This window comes from Botrytis porri (genome assembly GCF_014898465.1).
Source record: "Botrytis porri strain MUCL 3234 chromosome Unknown BPOR_005, whole genome shotgun sequence".
NCBI lineage: Eukaryota > Fungi > Ascomycota > Leotiomycetes > Helotiales > Sclerotiniaceae > Botrytis > Botrytis porri.
This window is the reverse complement of record NW_024066079.1, coordinates 2,829,521-2,852,963: the sequence shown is the minus strand read 5'-3', so window position 1 is coordinate 2,852,963 and position 23,443 is coordinate 2,829,521. Positions and strand designations below refer to the sequence as shown.

Genomic DNA, 23,443 nt, shown 5'->3' with positions numbered 1-23,443 from the left:
TGTTCTTCTTTTTTTATATAATATATTTTGTATTATTTATACTAATTGTGCCTTTTATATATTCTTAATAAATTACTTAGATTGTATTGATTTTACTATTTATACTAATTTAATAGGTGTTACGGGAGCTGCCTCTAGGGTCACGTGGAAATGTCTAGAATTCTCTCAAAATGGTTTAGACTAAACTTCAAATAGGAATTCAATAAGATTATAATTAATTGTAATTCTTGTAATTATAGTAATAAAACTAATAATTGTTCTTAAGCATGAAACTTTATATTATAATAAAACCCATTCCCTTATATAGACCTTTATACCTTATAAATCGACAAGTCAATTACCATAAAGCCGATTTCAACAAATCAATTTCCTAATTATATAATGTCTATCCCGTAACTAATAATAATACTATCGCTTATCTAACCTATATTTTCTAGCTGATTGTCCCTATAGTGCTGTTTTTGTAGGTCCTAATATCAAGGCCTTAGGTTTACCTTATAATCCATGTTACGGTGCGGGTACCTCCGTAACAATAGGTTCATTATAAAATTGATTTTAAGACCGATTCTTTCTTTCTATATATAATTTAATTTAAATAATATGAAATTTTGTTGGACTATTTATTAATTATATAGTATATATCTTATCTTTTATTTCTAATAAGTAATATAAACTTATTTAATCTTTATATTCTTTTCATACTCAAATCTTTAAATTAATAAGTAGATTATATAACATTATTATAAATAATTCATTATATTAGTTTAATATATTTAATATCTATTTTATTACTTATAACTTATTAATTTCGTTTATTATTTTTTTAATTATAGTCTATTATTATAAGATTGTAAATACTAATAGATTGAGGTTGATTATTTATAAATATACTTTAAATATTAAGAGTATTGAAATTAGTTCATTTGATTCTATAATATTGTTTATTACTTTAATAATTATTTATAATATTATTTCCTTTATTATAAAACTTTCTAATTTGTTAATAATAATATTATACATTTATTTAATAATTATATGATAATGTTTGACAATTCTAATTAACTAATAAGCTTTAATTAATATACTTTTCGTTCTAATCAATATAATTGTTATATATTATACGAATTCCTTATTAACAAAGTTCTTTTTAGTATTATATATAATATAATCTAAAGGGCTAATATAAATATCTATTTAGTATTTTCGAAGTATATTAAAAGTATGTTTTATAATAATATTATTTAATTATTATATTATTTAGAATTATATACTTTTATTCATAATATATAAAATAAGATTAATATTGATATATATTATATTTATTATAATTAAATAATTGAAATTAAATTGACCTAATGATTTTCTATAATTTTAATAATATTAATAAAACTTAATAAGTTTGTTAATCTTAACTTATATAATTTTGTTATAATTAGTTTATTAAAGTACTTATAAAAACTTATATATTAATAAATAATCAAAGTAATAATATAGATATTATAGTTTTATATTAATAAAATAGTATATATTATTATTAATAATTTATTATATACATTATTATATATTTATATAGTATAAGAGTATTATATATTTATTATAGTGAATATATAAGAATTATTCTTCTATATTATTTATAATAATTATATTAAGAATGTTATTATAATATATATCAAATTTGTTTATATTCTTAAGGGATAATAAAAATAATGTTTTCATATTTATAATATGAAATTTGATAACTTTTGATAATAAATTTAATTATATTAAATTAATCGACTCGACTTTATTAATTTTGAATATTACATTTACAACTTCTATTGTTTTAATATTCAACATAATATTCCTAATTATTATTTTATATATTATATATTATTTATAATTCATTATTAATTATTATATTATAGCTATATCAATAATAATTTCTTGAAATTCCCTTACATTATATTTATTAATATATATCATACTTTTAAATTAAAATTGATATATTAAAGTATATATAAAGAGTTTATTGAATAGGTCCTTAATAATCTTTTATTTATTCATAAATCCATTTTAGATAATAAAGCTTAAATATGATTCTTATATAAATGAGTTTTGAAATTCGAATTATACAAAATAAACTATAACTTTATTATCTATATTAGAATTAGAATCTTTAATAAATCTTTTATATTCAATAAAAAATTATTCAAAGCTTTTATTAAAATTCTTACTTTTAAATTTTTCCTTATATTTATGTCAGGATTCCTTATATTCCTTTTTATTGTATTGAATTAATTAATAGTCTTCCTTCTTATAAATAAAACACTTTTTCTTTATATATGATTTAAATAGATATTAATTACCTTATTTAAAACCTTTACTTTAATTATATTCACCTTAATTATAATAATATTTGTAATCGATATAGAATATTATAGTTTTATTAAAATAAGTTTATTTCTATATTATAATAATTAAATATAACTTTTTTAAAAGATTTAGAATATTTTTAGTAAAACGAAAGTAAGTTAAAGAGTATATTTATATTGAAGTATATATAATAATAATCTTTTAATAAAGTAGTTCTTTTATTCTTATTATAAAGCTAAATCCTTTATATATATAACGAAGTTTTGTAATTATGAATTGTAGATATTGAAGTATTATTTTTGCCTTATTATTTAATTCTATTATTATAATTTTGAGTATAATGATTTCTTATTATTGTATAAAGTTATACTTATATTCTAAACCTTTAAATATAAATATTATTAAATTATAAATCCTAGTTATTGTATTGAATAGATTATTTAAATTTGTATAATAAAAGTCGAGTATAATATTAATAAATATAATGAGAAATGCTTTTTTTTTTTAATAATTTTATAAATATATCAATATATTTATAATTATTAAGAAAGATTGAGAATTTGTAAGCAAAATTATCATTTTGATTATTATATTTATTGATTTTATTATAAAGTTTTATAAGGTTACTTAAAAGCTAATTAATATTTATAAATCTTTAAAAAGAAAAAATGTTTTAAGTAATATTAATACCTTTTAGATTGTTTCCTCCTTTGTTTTTATAATATTAGTCCTAATTTAGAATATTACTTTTCTTCCTTCATTATTTTCTCCTTCTTTATTTATATCATTACTATTATTAAATAAATTATTAATTAATTATTCGGCTTATTGTTATAGAATTATATTATTATTAAATTAATAGAATATCCATACCTTTATTGAAATTAATCTTAATTATTTTTAATTAAGATTTCAAAAATTGAATTGAGAATATAATTATAATAATATTAGAATAGCTTTAGTATTGAATTATTAAATAAATTAAATAAATATTAGTTTTATTAAATTATAATACTCTTTTATAAATAATAAATTAATTATAATTTTTTATTAAAAGAAATTAATAGTATAGTTTTGAATTATTAATGTTTATTATTGTAATAATAATTTTAATAGAAAAGGAATATATAATTTATATTTCTTAATATCTTTATTATTCTTATTATATTAATATAGATTAATATCTAATAATCTAAATATAATACTTAAAAATTGTAAAAGTTTATTTTAATTATAAGTAATTAACCTACTAAATCTTTTACTTTAATTATTTCGAAAATAGCTAATAGAATTTTCAATCTTTTTATAATTCTTTTAAATATATTTAATAATTGAAACTAAAACCCTTTCTTTTTAAAAATATTTATAATTTCAGGATCTAATTATTATTAAAATATTATAAATTATATATCAATTAATATCTTATTGATTATTTACTTCAAACAGATAATATACTTTGTAATAAATAGTTTTTATATATAAAGTTCGTATTATAATTTATATAATAGTTATATTTTAATAAATAAAAAATGTTTTAATTTAAAGTTTTTAAAATTTATAATATAATTCAACTATAACTCCTTATTATAAAAGTCATTGAATTTATATTTATATAATTTGTATTTATAGAAATCTTATATTTCCCTTTTGTTTATACGATTAATATTAAAAGGATAATCTTTCCATCTATTTACTATTGATTTATAATTGTTAGGTATAATCTCTAATAAAATTAGAAACTTGATAATAGATTTAATGGATTTAATATTGTCGAGTTGTTTTAGGGCTAAATAATCGATATTTTCAATATAACATTCTCAAAATGTAGAAGAATTTATGAATAATTTTATTATATTTAATAAATGATAAGTAAATAGTGGAATATTAATTCTATTAAGATATAATAAAGTTTGAGTTTAAAGAATATAATACTAAATTCGAACTAAATATTATTAGTTCTTATTCTTTAATATATATTACAATAAAGAATAAGATATAGATTAAAATTAATATAAAAGCTGTTGTTATATTAACGATTGCTTTTATTTATATAAAGACAGATATTAAATTATATTAAAATAATATAAGAGTTTATATCTATTTAAAGAAATACTAACCTTAATTTAAATTATATGTTGTAATTTAAAATTAAGATATTAGATTTCTAATCTATAATATTATTAATTAGTATTAATATTATTATAAAAATGATGAAGTTAATATAGTATTATGGTTTATATTGTTATTATATTACTTAAGGTTCTAAAAGCTAGGGCTACGAAACATATTGCTGTAGTATCGGAAGACACTAGCGTCAACGTTAGCGTAGTCACATGATCCCTGTCCCAACAATTAAGTATATAGATTATTTTATAATATTTATTAATAATTCAATATTAATAATTTTTATTAAATTAAAATAAAAGGAGGTTAATGATTTAATAGAAAATAATATTTTTCAGTTTGTAAAGGTTATAAATATACCTAAAAATATAAGAATATTTAATTTATAATTTATTAATGAAATAAAGAATAAGAAAATTAATAAGATATCTCCAAAATCTTAATTAATAATATAAATATGAAAGAATTAAGGAAAAGATATTGTTTTGATATAATTATTTATAATATAATATATTAGTTAATGAATTATATTATTAATAATTTATTTATTTATTTATTTTAATTTACATCCAGGGGGCAAGCCGCAGGGGCTTGCCACAATCTCCCAGAAGGTACTAGAAATAGACTATACTAATGAGGATACCAGCATAACCATACATTCCATTCTTCTACAACTATAATATAAACCAAAGGAAAAGCGACCAGGAACATTATACATACTCCTACTATTTATCTCCTGTTTATAATATTAGTATTATTCAATCCACTTTATATTAAATAGTCCAGATTTAAGGCTAGTTATAAAGCTCTATATTATTAGTTTTTATTTAATATAATTTATATATAATAATGAAAAGAGAAAGCGGCTTTAAAGAGAATATAATTCCGATTAATAATATAAAAATAAAAGATTAAAGAATTTCTAAAGGAATTGAATATAATTACTAAAAATAATTAATAATTACTAAAAAGATTACAAAGTTTATTAAGATTTTTTAAAAAAAAAGAAAAATAATTAATTATACTTTTTGTATTTTATAGAATTGAACTGAGTTTGTTTAACTAATTATTGAATTAAGTACAAGAGTATTAACAGAGTATTAAATACTTAGGCTCTTTATTATATTTATAAGAATATTCTAAGGTAGTATTGTTGTACTAAAAGTACTAATAATAGAATATAAAGTTTTTATATCTAATTCTAAATGCTACTAATCATTAAAGAATAGAGCGGGGAAGGATAAGTTCCTTAAATTCCTTAACTTAATAATTAAGATATTAATAATAATATTGATTAGTAAGAATAATCTTATTTTACTTCTATTATCTTTACTCTATTTCTTATTTAAGAATTCTAATTATTAAGCTTATATTATTAGTAATAAAAAATAATAAATTATTATTTTCAATATGATTACTATAAGCGCCCAGATTGACAAGCTGATTGACCTTTTTATTTCCAAAAATTCTAATATATTCAAATAATCATTGAATTACCATTTGTTTATTTCTTATAATTTTATAATAATATAAAAACATTTATTAGAATGAGTCAGAAGTATTGCCCCTAATGTATTAAATAATTGATATATTATTAATATATATAATGATTTATTTGACTGATTTTAATTGGATAATGTACTCCAAGCTTTTTAAAGTATTTATTATTTTGATATTAAAAATGTATGAGAGTGGGTTGATTGCCCTATGACTGGATATTATTAGAAATTGTTTTCAATAGATTATATAATTATAGTCAATTATCTTTTATTTTTGATAATATTATTCAATATTATGCAAAAAGACTATAATATAACTATCAGGTAGATGATTTTATCATTATATTAATTCAAATGTAATTACTTCTTTCTTTATATCTTCTATAAGATCGATATAACTCTCTACAAAGAAATATAATAAAAAGAGTATTAATCTTAATACTTTTAGGATTAATTTAACTAATTTATGAAGATTAACATTGTTCATTTTGTGTTGAGGTATTTGTATTAGATGAATTGTTAATAAATAATTTTTATTTATCTTACGAAATTAGAATATAAATTTTATTCATATTTGTTTGAGTACTAACTTATTGAGTAATAGTTTAGAATCTCTTAGAATTGCTATGGTCAAAGTTGTATATTAAATAAATAAAACTTTTATTATTATTAGAATAATTATTCAATTAATTTTAATAATATAATTACTTAGTCTTATACTTATTATTATATTATAAACAATTTCCTCCACTCGATTTAGCTTTGTTCAACTTGTATACTATACCTCGGATTTATAAAAAATAAAAAGTAAGATATAAATAATTACTATCTTATATAATATTATAGCTAATAAACTATAATATATCTATACAAACTCTTTAATATATCTTATAATTTTATAAACTTTTGCTTTTTGTTTTACTATATATTTTTTAAAGAAAAACTTTTAATCAAATCAGACTTCCAACCAGCATAGGGGTAATTGAACAACTTCATTATTCATCTTATTAATCAAATAAATCATTACTTTATCATTTATCTTTAAATATGAAATATATACCTTTCTTTTTTGAAAAAGATATATTATCTTTAACTTTTTTAATATAAATATTATACAATTTCTTTCATTTTATTAAAAGATTTAATAAAGATTATATTTAAAAAGATTAATATTCTTATATATATTCTTAAATATATAATAAATACAAATATTATTAATATACTTAAAATATAATTTAATATTTTGATTTAAAAGTTTAATAAGATATAAAACATATAATATAAATAAGAGCAAGAAGCCTTATAGAATTTTATATTTAATATAATTATACTTTATAATTACATTTTCCAATCGAACTTTTACTAAGTAATTATTTAGAAAGGCTTGAATTAATTATAAAAGGAAGTAAGGCTATTTTTATTAATGTATGTGTTCTAGTAGTTTGTTCAATAGAAATATATTAAATATACCTTATGTATTCAATGTAATTATTATAATTTTTTACTTATAAGCAAAGGCTTTTTTAATATTATATATAAACAAAGTAATTAGATTCATTACCGCTCATTTAAAAAGTACTTCTCCATATTAGGAATTAAGTATACCTACTATTATTACAATTTATAAGATATATTAGGTGATTATATATTCTAGATTCTTCAAGATATATAAGAATAGAGCTATTAATTATTAGGATTATATTAACGATTTGTTTTTCTTTTTAATCTTAAAAATTATTATTATCTTTATACATTTTTATCTATCTGAGAAGTAGCTTAATTATAAGTATTAATTAAAGATCCCAGTAATTATTAATTCAATAAATTCTTAATAAATCTTTAAAAGATGAATAATAATTTAATCAGATCTTAGTAAAATATTCGAAACTTCTATAATACTCTTTTTCATTTTTTTAAAGAAAATTTTTATATTTTATAAAAATTTGTTGAGTATGCGGCCTAATTGAAATAGATTTGTTATAAGATTATTATTATTATTAAAATACTTAAGGACCTTCTTTTATAAAACTCAGATTTTTTCAATAGTGTTTTCAATCGCCATACCATTGACGACCAAGAACAATACTTTAAGATTAATAATAAGCTTATACTAGCCAATTACTTTATATAGATCTTTATTATAATTTACTTTATTAATAATCTTGTACTAATATTAGCATTTTGCTTTTCTAATTATAATCATTAATCTCTACTATTAATATTTTGCCTGCTTGATGTTTTTAGTTTTAACTATTCTATAGTTTTAATATATTATTTTATATTTACTTATCCATTAAGGAGTAATATAATTAAAAATGACTTTCTCCTTTTTTATTAAGTAAATTGTTAATTCAAATAAAGAATTTAGTATTCCTACTAATTCATTAATTTATTTGGTAAATATATTAACTAAACTTAAAAAATAGGGAATTTCATTTTTTATAATCTTTTAAAAAACTGAAAGGCCTTTCTTACTGATTATACAGCTAAGGGACTTAATAATAAATAAGATGAGGTTTAGAATTATAATTATCTATGTTTTATAATTGAAGCTGCTTTTTAGATTATTATTAATAATAGTATTAATAAAAAGAATATTAAAAAAGGTTAGATTAATTGTATAATCTACTTTATAAGTAGAAACCTTTAAGATTCTAATAAAGTTTATTTTACTTAAAAAAGATTATTTTATAAAAAAAGCTTTTTAACCAGTTGAAGCTATACTAGGCTCAAATAGATTATACTTAGTATTAAAGTCACCACCTACTATTATATAATTAAGAAGTATTATAAAAACTACTAGATTTATTATTTCCCTAATACCTAACTATCAGTATATATTAATTATCTATATACTATTTACTTTTATTAAAAAAAGATTTTAGTATATTTGAATATATTTTTATTAAGTATATAGCTACTTGCTTTTATATATATATATTATTATTCTTAATCTCTCCCTTTCTCTTTTAGGACTATTTAGATTATTCCAGCTATTTATTAGTGTAAAGAGATTATATTCCGAATAATTCTGAATTCAAGTTCTAGAATATATAAAGGGTTTTTATATATATAGGACCTTTAAATCTTGTTCATATATTATTTATAGTATTATAATATATACTTTTATTTTCTTCTATATGTTTGCCTAGTCAATCCGTATAGATCATACTATAGTTATCTGACGACTAGTATCACAATACTAAAAAAAATAGTTACTCATTCAAATTAATATTAATATTCATACCGATATACTACAATAATATAATATTGAAAAGTGTTTTCTTATTTAAACTATCCTTATTTAAATACTTCTTTTTAAAATAATAGAGATTCTTAAACAAGCTACTAACTAGGAAAATATTCTAAAAGGTATATTAAAAACTACCTAGGTTTTTATATATAATAATATATTTTTTATAAATACGAAAGAATATTTTTATTATTATACTTTAAGGAGTTATTATAAGTAGAATAGCTATTTTATTAATTAGTACTTTAACGATCAGATGAGTTTTTCAATTATATTTCTTAATTTTATAAACCTTAAATTTTGTAAAGCATATAACTTTTTTATTAATTCGATATAGTATTATAGAATAGCTGTTATATCTAGCCAGGAATAATTCTATATAGTTTATATATTCAATCTTGATCTTATACTTGGGCCCAAATGAGCCGTTATGGTTTATTTATAGGATACTATAGTTATTATATTTTAGAGTATTTTTATATATTACTAGATTATAGAAACCTTAATACTCTAGATTATAATAAATAATATACTACTTTAGCTTAATATATTAAGCTTATTTGAAGCTATTAAAAAGCTTGAAAGAAGAGACTTTTCTTAATAGACTAATAATTCAGATTTATTTATAGAAGTTAATTATTTAAATAATAATTTGATAATTAATTAAAGGAATACCTATTTATATTAATACTTTTTTAGTTATTATCTTTTTAATAATTAGTATTCTATTTCTATTTAGGTTATAGAAAAAGATTAAAATTCCTTTTAGTATATAGTAATACCAGATTATAGATTGTTTCAAATTATTATAATTTAGGATCTTCTTGATTTTTCCGTATTCTCGGCTTCAAGAAGTTTATTATATATAGTACTATTAATAGTGTATATTATCCACCTAATAATTATAGAGAGAATAATTATAATATTAATATCTTTTAGATTAGGGATAGCCTTATTGATTTTTTTTTTTAATATATAAGCGTTTAGGTAGCTTATTGTTGATATAGTAATTCCTACTACTAATAGATAGATATTTATTCTGATTTTCTAGGGTTTAATTGATTTCCATTTATTAGTCTATTCTTATATGTATATAATTATGTTTATAAATGCACTTAAGTTTTTCAAAGTCTTTATAATATCTATATAAATATGATTTAAATTGTTACTATTCTTATCTTTAATTAAAGATTGTATTGTATTTTATAATAATTTAGTTTTAATATTATTTATTATTATATTATATATTTCTTTACTAAAAGCTACTTTTTCTAATATACTATTAGCTTTAAATTAATAAAGTATTCCTTCGAACACTTTATAAACCTTATATTTAAATTGTACTTGTTTATCAAAAGTATTAAATTAAATTATAATAAAGAATCCTCTTGTTATCAGCGGGCTTGATATAGTGGTTCTCATAGCTTCTATGCTATAGGCATTTATGCTGCTATAATTGAATAATAAGGATGAAAGTAATAATCAATCGCGAGTGAACTAGGGATCGGTTGCGATCGGCGCCCTTATAGAAATAGTCGCTATAATGCTTACTGTTACAGGAGCTGCCTCTAGGGTCATGTAGAAATGTCTAGAGTTCTCTCGAGATAGTTTAGATTAGACTTCAAATAGGAATTCAATAAGATTGTAATTAATTATAATAATGAAACTAATGATTGTTTTTAAGCACGAAGCTTTATATTATAATGAAATCCATTCTCTATATAAACCTTCATATTGAAATCGACTAATAAGTCGATTGACTTTTGATTACATAACACTTATCCCATGATTCCTATTGTCCTAGTTTGTCCTTTTGTCCTGGAACTTAATCCCCTAGAACATTACTAATCCTAATAAAGCCTTCTTACTTACTGTATTCTGTCTTTTCTAAAACCCACTATCCTGGGAACTATATTCTAGATTTCTAGAGTATCCTATGATTAATACTATATACATGCCTGAAGCATCTCTTAGGTGCCTAATGTCCCCCGGTATACTGCAGCTGAATCACTGAGGCCTATAATACTATTATAGCCTATAAGTCAGTGATTCTACAGCCTGTTACTAATCCGTTGTAACACTTACACCGTTAACAACAATTGTAGTTATGTTTAATACTAGAGCTTATATAGTCGGAAGGTACGGCTTAGTATAATCTAAGCTTGTAGATATATGTGTTTTGTTATATATTATTAATAATAGTTATATTCTTAAATAATAAGGTAATTATAAGTATTTATAATATTATATAAGTATATATATAATTAATATTGAATTTAATTTGAAAGTTCTATATATAATCATTAATGAAAATAGATGTTCTAAAAGGTTTTATTCTATAAGTAATATAACTATTATATAGTATTTCGAAAATAAACACTTATTAATTTAATATTTATTATAAGTATTATATTAATATTCTCAAAATAATATAATCAATTTATAACTTATATCTTCTATATATAATCAAAGATGATATAGTATTTAATATTATAGAATTATAAATAGATAATGTACTTATTATTATTAATAATGAATTTGTAGATTATAAATAAAAATAATTTTATAATATTAAGTTTATAATAAAAAAGTATAAGATACTTATGTTAAATATATTATTTAAGTTTAATAACGAATTAATTATTCAATAAAATAATAATATGATTTATTTCAATCAAAAGAATTAATGTAAAAACTTATATCTAATTAAATTAGAACTATTCGATATATAAAGAATATATAGGAAATTAAGAAAATTAATAATAATAAAGGATTAATATATTATATAATATATTTGAGGAGTATATATTGTAATAATATATTAATTAAAGATAGCTTTTAATTTATTTTATATTATACAAATTATCAATTTTAAGAGAGAAGGTGTTGATTCTCTTAATAAATATATTTAATAATAGATTGATAATTCGAAGAAAGATTTATAATTTGTTTTATTTGATATAAATTCTTTAAAACTAATAGTATTCATTAATACATTCTTTATTAATAATAAAGATTTATTCTTTTAAATTAAATGAATTATTGTTTTAATAAATAAGCATAATAAAGCTAATATTATTTATTAATTATTTATCAAGTATAAGAAAGTCATTAAAAGTATATTAGTATTAGAACTTTATATTATGATTTTAGGCTTTTGTTACGGAGGTACCCGCACCGCAACATGGATTATAAGATAAACCTAAGGCCTTGGTGTTGGAACCTACGAAAACAGCACTGTAGGGACAGTTGGATTAAAGGGTAACGAAAGATAGCGGTAACCGAATCAATAAGCAATGATTAAAAGATAGGTACCTATCTTTTGTTGGCACCTATCCTACAGTAGGCACAGGAGGGATAGCGGTTACAGGTTATCTAGTAAGCACAGGTTAGATAAGCAGTAGTATCATATAGGTCACGGGGCAAGTGTCACGTGATGGATAGACAGGATAGACAGTCTACCCAAGCTATCCAGACGAGAACGAAGGTCTATATAAGGGAATGGGTTTCATTACAATGTAGAGCTTCGTGCTCAAGATCAATCATTAGTTTCATACTATAGTTACGAGAATTGCAACCAGTTACAACCTTATTGAATTCCTACTTGAAGTCTAGTCTAAACCACCTCGAGAGATCTCTAGACACTTCCACGTGACCCTAGAGGCAGCTCCCGTAACAGCTTTAATATTAGTATAATAATCAAAGGCACAATTAATAAAATCTTATTAATTATATATATCAATTCTAAATTACTTTATAATTATCTTACAAAACTTAGAATTATTAATAAAAAGAGATTAATGATTAATATAATAGTAATTTAAGAGATATATAAGAAACAAGAGATTATAAAGATTAAATAGATTAATAAAGATTTTAATCTTATAGATACAATGACTAAATTTAAGTCATATTAAGCCCTAAAAGACCTAATTAATAATAATACTATAAAGATTAAAGTTATAAAATAAATTGAAAAAGATTAGAAAGATGAATGGTTATATAGGCAAAAGAGATATTAATTAGAAGGATATAATTCAATAACTTTAAAGAATTGTTAATATTAGGATAGAGATTATATAACTATATTAGTATTAACACTAATATCTTTTAATATTATAATAATATATTTTGTAGTCTTAGCTTTTAAAAACTTTAAGTAATATAATAATAGTATGAATTAAAGTACTATATTGACTTCACTATTCTTTTGATGATATCAACAAGATCATTAGTATATTCTACTTTCTATAAGTAGAGCCTCATCTTTTCATAGTCCTTTTACTCTTATAATATAATATAAGTCTTTACCTGTACCTTGACATTAATTTACTTATTTCATTTCAATCTCTAATAACTTTTCTATTTTAAGAAATGAAAAAGAAAACTCTTCTACTCGTTTTAATAAAAGATTCGAAATTAATAGAGATATATAAAATCTAAAATATATTATAAAATTATACTTATTTCTATTAACTTGTTAACTTTAATATACTACATCTCTTTTATTTTTCACTTGAATTCTATAAAACTTTATTTCTATATAGAAAATATATATATAAATTATTCTATAGAATTTTGTTAAATTAAAATAACATTTATAAAAGTTATATTTAATTTTAATTTATATCATATATCTTTAATTATTTTATCAAATATTAATAAATACCTATCAACCTATTAATCTATCTACATGTATACTGTAAAAGTCTTAAATTCATCTATTCATTTATTATTCATCTATACTTCATAGGTTTACAGATTTACAATTCACAAGTCAAACTCAAAAGTCATAAAATCCATCATTCATTCACTTTCCACAAAATCACAAACCACAAAACCCATACAAATATTCAAAATCACACAAGTTTATAAAATTTTCAATTTCCGTATCTCTCTCTCTTCCTCCCCCCTTCTTTATCTGTAGGTCCAAAAAAAGAAGGAAAAAAGACCAACTACTACTATCAAATCATCTCCTTCCCTCCCTCCAACACCATGTGCCTAAATTTCATTTACCTTCAACGCCCTTTCCCCCCCCATCCCATTTCCTCCCATTCATTTCATTTCATTTCATTTCATTTCATTTCCAGGAGACCAAGAAAAGAATATGAAACAAAAACCGACTCCTTTCTTTCAATCAAAGAAGAGAAAAGGGGAGCCAACAAAAAACATTCCAAAAACACCCCATTTCCCAAATTCCTCATGCGCCTCCCAACCATGAACTTGGAATCTTCTCATTCTTCGTCATGTATGCGTGTACTTTTGCCAAACCATTAATTATGGTGACCATATCAAAACCTTCCACCCCCTCCTAGCGCCTTTTGCATAGATATACGCCCCCATCATGCATGAGTTTATTTCCATTGTAATCATGAATTTTTTGAAAAAAGAATTCGGCCCCGGATTTTGAAATCCGTCCATGGAATATTAGAGAGGTAAGAGTAGAATATGTATAAAGGAAGAAAAGGGTGATGTCAAGAAGATCATACCAATATGCTTTACTTTCAGCCAGAGGAAAAGCGAACTGGAGTTTTAGATCCCAATGATATATGAAGTACAATCGAAAGAAGAATTTTTTTTTAATGTACAACCTAAAGGTGATCGAAAAGCCAAGCGAATGTATTGTCCCTTTGATAATCCAGAACTGCGAGTGAAAATGTAAAGACCATAGGTCTATTACATATTAGGATTTTGAGATGGTGGCATTGTACCTAAACCATAGGGATTTTGTGATTGATGCATTGGTGGCATGTCATCGTAGAGAGGAGGAACGATATATTGTGCAATTCCTTGTTGAATACCAATAGGAGTATCTTTGTGAGCGAAAAGCATGGTTTTGAGTTGCATAATTTCATGAGCCATTTGTTGAACTTTTTGATGAAGAGTCTCGTTTTCGTTGGTGTACGAATCGACTTTACTTTGTAAGTTGTTCAACCATTGCTTCTTACGCTGTCTACATTTGAGAGCAGCAACCCTGGGGAAATTTGTTAGTGAGACAAACAATGTAAAGAAAAATCAAATCTACCTGTTTCGTTCGAGGAAACTTTTTCGTTTTTCGTCTTCAGTCTCTGGTTTCTTTGGTTTGCCATTGTGGTTGTTATTATTCTCTTCTTCTTCAAATTCAAGTTGATCATCCATATTATCTAGGTCTTCATTGGTGAATTCTTCTGGTTTCGAATCATCACTACCCTTTTGAGATTTCGTCCTCTTGTTGTTCTTTGGTGGAGTTTTGTTGGTACTTGCTTTCCTCTTGGTGGCTGCTCTCTTCTTTCCTTGACCATTTTGACCACTCATGTCATTATCATACGGAAGACCATTACCATTACTTGGAGGGCTCATTGAATTTGAGTGAATAGAATTATTCCTCGTTCCAGAATGGCCATTTGTCAAAGGATGATTGTTTGGTCGACCGGGTACCTGACCATTAGTTTGAACGGGTTGCATATTTTGATTCAACATTTGATGATTGCGATTCAAGATGTGTTGTTGTGCAGAGAATGGTGGCTGCCTTGATTGACCCAAGGCGAGATTGTGATGTGGTGAAGAGTCGCGTGACGAGGCGGAAGTTTGAGTCAACAATTGAAGACTTGCGGCGGCATTCAAAGAATCGTTGTCAGGATAGTTACTCATGACATTATGATTATCTTCGTTGTGTTGTTGAGGTTGTGAAGTGACATTCATGTCCCTCTGTTGTTGGGCAGCAAGACTCGCCGCTTGAATGGCGGTTCGTTGGAATTCAGCCAACCCCGGTGTTTGCACCGCTCCAGCCCCAAAACTATATCCACCAGGACTTGGAGTTGGTAACACCCTTGAATGCATACCCCTCAAGTCAGATGTTACGGGAGTGTAACCTCTCGGACCATCACTGATCAAAGTATGATCTGCGGAGAAGTAATCTTCGGCAGGTTCTTTAGGACCGGTGAGCATATTAGGACTTAACGGACCAGACCTCAATCCACTCAAGCCAAAGCCAGGCGAAGATGCTGATTGTAAAGCTTGAATAGAAGGTAACAAGGTCCCACCAGGAGTTTTGGCAGGTAGATTTGATTTCACCGGACCCCCTCCAAATTGTGAGTCGAAAGGATTTTCTTCCTCTTCGTGCGAGTTATTCGCCAACGCTCGCTTTGATAAGTAATCGGTAATGTTGTTTTGTGGAGGTACAGGTATGTTTGGGAGTTGTCGGCCGACATCCAACTGAACGGGCTTCACCGTGATATCTGGTACTGTTGAGTCGGCGACTATGTGAGAGAGTGATGTTAGTTACTTCGTCACACTTATGTATAGCATATCAATGTTTCAGATGGAGGAGATGGAGGCGATGAAGGCGATAGATGAGAGAGATCAGAAGTATCAAATGTATCGAAATGAAATTGATTGGATTAATTGATGATGATAGAATGGAACAAGGTCAAAAGAAAGACTCGAGATGATGACTAGGGATGGTGGAATTGATTGATGACTTACCTGGTGGTAGAAATTTTTCCTCTACAGGACTACTGCCGATCTTGGAAAAGGTCGGCATGATGATGAAATGTCGAAGAGAGGATGACTAGTAAGGAAAAGAAAAAGTAAAAGATATTGAACGACGACGTAATGGATTACCCTTGAAGCCGTCGAGATGGAGGATATCAAAAGAGGTTGGGTAACAAATGTCGTTAATTCGTATCGTATTGCAGGTGCAGGATACACGATGATGACGATATAATGACGAAGGTGGGAAGACTCTTTAAAGGACTTGAGAGTGTCAATAGTGGAAGAGACGTTCGCCTATAGGATGAATTGGTAATATGGGCGTTCGCAGTAGTGTGGAAGTGTGGGTTGGGTGGTGTTGAATGTTGGATCGGGGTTGTTATGTATCTTGGTGGCGGGTAGATTTATTCCTTGATGTAAAGTTCTTACTAGTCGCGTTATTGTTGTGTGGTTGTTGCGTTGTTGTGTTGTGTTGTGGTTGTGGTTGTTGTTGATGTTGTCGTTGTTCTTTATTGATTGATTTCTTGATACTTGAAAAGAATGCTCAGTGATCTGGATGATTCTTGGTGGCGACGTGTATGAAGTTGTATGCGTGTGTGTGTGGGCGTGTGGTATTGTATGGTGTGGTATTGTCAAGTCTTTGGTTTCGTCGTGTTGCGCGATTACTATTTGTTTTTGCGGTATGTCTGTGTGTATGTCTGTTTTTCCTTTGCGACTTGACTTGACTTGACTTGACTTGAGGTTCTCTCCTTGACTTGAGCTTATCTCGATCGAAGTGAATTGTGTGAATTTGTTGATGGATCAATCATTCATTCACAGCAACAGGATGAATGGATGGATGAAGGAATATGATGTCAGTGTATCTTTTGGTACGAGATATCTCTGATACCTTATCTCATTCAGATGGAAATTCGAAATTCCAATATAGAAACACGGGCGGCGGGGAAGAAAAGAAAGTTTCCAAGATTTGCTATTAATTAACTCTTTGGAATTTGACTTTGTATCTCTTCCGATTTCCCAAATGTTCAAAAAGTTTGAAGGTTTCGTTCGCTGGTTGAGTGAATGGATGAATATAGCGGTGACGTAACGTTTTTGGGGAAGGGGGGGGAGGAAGAAGAAATGGATGGATTTGGATTGCGAGAAAAAAAAAAAAGTGATGAAATTTAAATTTGCGACGGGTGGGTGAGTGGGTTTATTGTTGTTCAAAAAGGAAGTCTTTCCCTCTCTTGTTTTTTCCCTTTTTTCCCTTTCTTCTCTCTTCTCTTTTCTCTTTTCTCTCTTCTCTTTTCGCTCTTCTCTATTCCTTTTTCCTTTTTCCTTGTCCCTTTTTCTTAACAAAGCATTTATTAGATGAAGACTCAAAGTCAAATGCGAATTCCAAATCAGAGTTATTACCCTCTCTCACTCTCTCTCTCTCCTCTCTTCCTTAACCCAAACGACCGACAGAACGAAAGGAAATAACAATTTAATCAATAAATTGATAATCTCCCCCTGGGAATGAGTGAATGAATTAATTCTCCACGAGGCTCTGTTTTCAATATAAAGTTATGAAATTGAATTTAATCGAGTCGAGGCTTATTATTATTTCTCCTTCGACTCTTCGACTCTTCGACTGCTTCTCTCTGAGTGTTGGTCGTGACTTTGCAAAGAATACGATACGATACGATACGATACGATACAATACAGATACGATGATGTGGTGGTGGTAAGAAAGTTGCAGGAAAGGGAGGGAAGAAAACGATGACGAAAGATGATGATGACGCTCGATGTGAACTCTTTGATTTATTTGCGGATGGATGAGAGTGCGTTTACATTAGCGTGCTTGACATTTCCAACCAATCAGATGTCTTCATTTCAGAGAATGCTCCACTTTGTTCATGCTTTTAATTGACACTATTCCTCTTTCATTTCCCATCCTCTCCTTGATTCGAAAGAGGAAGATGAAAGTTACCAATGGGAAAAGATGAAAATGGGATGAATGACTAATGAAAGTTACCAATGGGGAAAGATATGGTGAACGAGAAGGATGAAGAATGCATATAATTTTAATTAATAAGCCAATGAACTCACAGTCTCACCAGGAGACAAGCTCGACAAGCTTCGACGGTGGAAATCTCGAGTCAATGTGCCAAGAGATTTCCAGGAGTTATCGTAAGAGGTCAATAGACAATCGAGTAAATTTCAAACACGTGCACTGACTAATGACTGATGACTGATACAAATCAATGTCAAATGTCAATGCCCAATGGGTGATGTCGGAATGATATATACAAGGTCTGAAGTTATTCATAATAAGTTATACCATGTTATTCGACCTCTTCCTCCCTCTTGTGTCTGTTCACGTGATGATATCTTTGATAATTGTTATATACTACGAAGTAGGGACAAAAGAACTACCTACCTGAGTCATCATCCCACCTCCCTAGATAAGAAAGCGTCCAGCCAGATCCTTCATACCCAGGTACTAGGTAATCGCACCAACCATATGGCAAAAGTATATTTCCAATCTTCCTCATTACGGTAACCCGTCAATCACACAAAATCTACCTAGGCTATCCGTATACAACATTGGATGTTTGATAACTCGATTGCTCCTCTTAACCACATATAAACTTTCATCCTCCATTATCATTCAGATAACAAAAGCGAAGCTAATAATTCTTCTGGCCTGTATCCATCTGTCTATATCTTTCATATGTGCTTGAATCCTCATTCAATTACTTCAAACATCATTTCATTATTGAAGATTTACATACTCGAATCAGACTCTTTTCGTAGAGCCCATCTCTACATCAGTGAAAGAACAGGCGGGAACTGATCACCATTCGAAAGAACTTCAACAATCCAGATCTCTTCCTGAAATGACATTCAATATCAGAAATTCCAATGATCAATATAACGAAGACTCGAATTTGCATTCGATCCTTTGAGATGCTAATATTTGTTGTAGATGTAAATCAATAATTCAACAAACAAGTAACTAATTAATGCATCGATAGACTCGAAAAGATCAATTTCCGTCGGTTTTCCTTTCGCTTACGTAGCCCATCTCCTCTTGGTAATCTATCTCTCACGTGCTACCTTCACAGCGTATAATCGAGTACTCTGTACAGAGTGTACCAGTATGATATCTACACCCGAAATCTCATTTGCTTACCTCCCCATAAACCCTTCCAACCTCACCCATCCACGTGCCATCCTACATGGAAATTATCTCCGACCAATCAATCAAATAATCAATCGAGAACAATATCAGTCAGTACCAAGGTAGACTATCCGATCTCAATGTCTATCAAAGCATTTTGTATTATTGATCCTACAAATCACGAATTGGGATCTTCTGACCTAGTATGTATAATTCATATTATTCTATGACCTTCCTTTTTAGTAAGTTGGATTGAAAAGTATTATCAAATTATCAATTCGTGATTTAGGGTAACATAGTTTATCAATACATATACTATATTAATATATACATCATTTTTATCTCAATTTACACTTTCAAACTCATATTATTCAATAACAATTAAATTAATTAATTAAAACTATTTAGAATTTAATAATCTAGAATTTATTATATTGTTTTAATAGATTCTTATATTATAACCTATCTTTCTATATTTACTATAATATCAAATAAAAAATACTTCTTTATTAAATTTATTCCCTTTTTAATACTTATTATATTAAATTTGAATATCAATTTTTTATTAAGATAATATATTAAAAGCTTTTTATTTAATAAATACTTCTCCTTAATATAATTGTTACGGGAGCTGCCTCTAGGGTCACGTGGAAGTGTCTAGAGATCTCTCGAGGTGGTTTAGACTAGACTTCAAGTAGGAATTCAATAAGGTTGTAACTGGTTGCAATTCTCGTAACTATAGTAATGAAACTAATGATTGTTCTTGAGCACGAAGCTCTATATTATAATGAAACTCATTCTGTTATATAGACCTTCGTCTTCTGGAGCCCCTGGGATCCGTATGCTCCTGGAGCCCGTGGCTCCCCAAGGCTCCCTCACGTGACATGCGAATGTGTCATGTGATGTCTGTTGTAACACTTTTCGAATCAAGAGTTTTTTATCTTTTTCAATAGCTTCAATAATTAAGAATATTCTCCCTTCTTTATTATTCGATTATATAATAAATAATTAATAAATCATATATTAAGATTGAAGAGTATAAATTAAAATAAAAGTAGTGTATACATTAATATAGTGTATGCACTAATAAACTACGTTATATGATATTATAATCTGAATATTATATTGAAAGTATTTAGAATATCGAATGTTGAGTCATTTTTAATATTCTTATTTGAATAATTCATTATTATTTTTAAGAGAATAAATCAGTCAAAATAACAATTATAATGAAATATTTATAAGATTTAGATTTTTTCTAAAAAGATCATTTCAGTACGAAATTATTACATTTTGTATTATAAAACTACTTTTCTTTGATAACTTTAATAATACTTGGAATTTTGAAATAAAAATCAGATTTTTAGAATAGCCGAAAGATTAGATTTTATGTAAAGTGTTTTCGAATATTTCTATTAACTAATAAAGAAAGTATATGATTATATATAGATAAATTTTATATATAAATTGAATAATTCATTCAGTAATATGATTTATTTGTATATGAACTACGTTATATAGGATATAGATTAAGTAGACTTAATAAAGTATATATATATGAAGTATATGAATAAATAATTATATTTTATTCTATTTACTCTTTTCACACGAAAAGGAATTTACTATTTATACATATATATATATATATTAATTCTATTTATATACGAAATATATATATAGGGTAAAGTATAACATGTAATATTATGCTCCTAATTATATATTCTAATAATATGTAAGAATTATAATTATAATTTTTTATACCCCTCCTTTAATTTTCTAATACTTTTCTTTAAAAAAGAAAATCTAATTTTAATTTATTTATTAATTTTTAATAATTAGTTTCTTTACTTTAATAACATTTTCTAATTTATATATTAATCTCTTAATATATGACCTGAAATCTAAGGGATTAATTCTTTTTTAAAGTATATTTAACTTATACTTTAACTTTTTAATTAAAAGTAAATATAAATAATAGGTTTTTTAGTTTTCTCTTTTTTCATTATTATACTGTCTTAATTAGATTAAGATCTAGTAAAAAGAGAGGCCATTGAATATCTCAAATAAAGTACTTCGATCTAAATGTTTTTATATACTTTAAATATATCTTTGAATTATCTTTTATAAAGATATAAGAGAGCTCTAATTTATTAAATAGGGAGAAAATAATAGGATTAAATACTTATTCCTTAATGGGAGTAGTGAAGTCTTAATTAATTTAATCTATTTATAACTAAGTTATATTAAGTATATAGTATACTTATATATATTCAATTATATAAGGTAAATAGAGAAAAATAGTAAAAGATTTATCCTCTTTTAACATCTATTTGAATCTATTATTATGACGATCCTGTCATATTAGTGGATCGGCTTAGGGACCCACATGATCCACAATCCTGTATATTATCATTTCCCTTTCAAAAGCTTTTTCAGCTTTTTACCTTAATATTTTAAATAATATAATTGTCACATTATATTAAGGTTATATAAATTTTAAAAAAGCTCTTAATTATTTTTATAAAGCTTCCTACCATTAGTTTGTTTACCGAATACCTATTACTTACTATCTTCCATACCCACTTTCTCAATACAATCATTCATATAACTTTCAATTAAAACCTCTTTCTAACTTCGTTTTTACAAATCTTATTCCCAACAAGCTAATACTTTACTATTATATTATTTAAGGTTTTTCTACTTTATTAATAATGAATTCAAAGATTCTAAATCTAATATACAAATTATAAGAATTAATTAATTTAAAATATTAATATACTCGTATAATTAATATTATAATAAAATAGCTTATTTAATTGATTTACCAGATTAATTTGTATTCTATTAATACTCCTATTACTTTTTCATTAATATTATCAATAAAAGATATATTTCAAACAAATCTTTTTTCCTTAATTTATTTTATTTTTCAACAATTCTCAAAACCTCCTTCTATTAATTTCAAAGTCTTTTTTATAAAAGCATTAAAATCATAAAATATATATTTTTATAAAATAATTAATAACATTATAAATTATATTATAAAGAATATTAAAACTAATACTAAAATTATAAACCAAATATTAAAAATAATAAAGAATATAGATCATAATATAATTAGATTATAGAATTATATTTAAAATATTAATATACTTAAGAATAAGTTTTTCAAAAGGAAAAAATAATATAATAATCCTGTCATATTAATAGATTACTTAGGGATCCACATGATCTATAATCCTATATATTATCACTTCTCTTTTGAAAGCTTTTTCAGCTCTTTACCTTAGTATTCTAAATAATGTAATTATTATAATTATTATAAAATCTTATTATATTATAAATTTAATCTTCTTATTTACTCTCTTATAATTCCTATAATTCCTTACTTTTTATATCTATCTCTATTATCTCTTTCTATTTTATTCAACTTTTTCAATATATTAAATCTCATAATTAATATATTACTATTTTATTATAAAATATCTTCATTTTTAAATTACTCACCCTCAAATTCTTAAAATCCTATTCACAATATTAATAATTTCATTTTCAATCTTATATTATAAAATATTCTATTTTTAATCTTTTCCCTCTAAT

At 24.7% G+C, this 23,443-nt stretch overlaps 1 protein-coding gene across 1 annotated transcript; it reads right to left on the bottom strand.

The window, feature by feature from the left end:
* Positions 1–14,282: 14,282 nt before the first annotated feature.
* Positions 14,283–17,713, bottom strand: EAF01_004503 (uncharacterized protein). The gene is made up of 3 exons (XM_038912757.1): positions 16,693–17,713; positions 15,254–16,466; positions 14,283–15,202 (listed from the first exon to the last, which is right to left on the bottom strand). The coding sequence occupies exons 1-3, from the start codon at positions 16,748–16,750 to the stop codon at positions 14,905–14,907; spliced, it is 1,569 nt and encodes a 522-aa protein (XP_038772441.1). The 5' UTR covers positions 16,751–17,713; the 3' UTR covers positions 14,283–14,904.
* Positions 17,714–23,443: the final 5,730 nt, after the last annotated feature.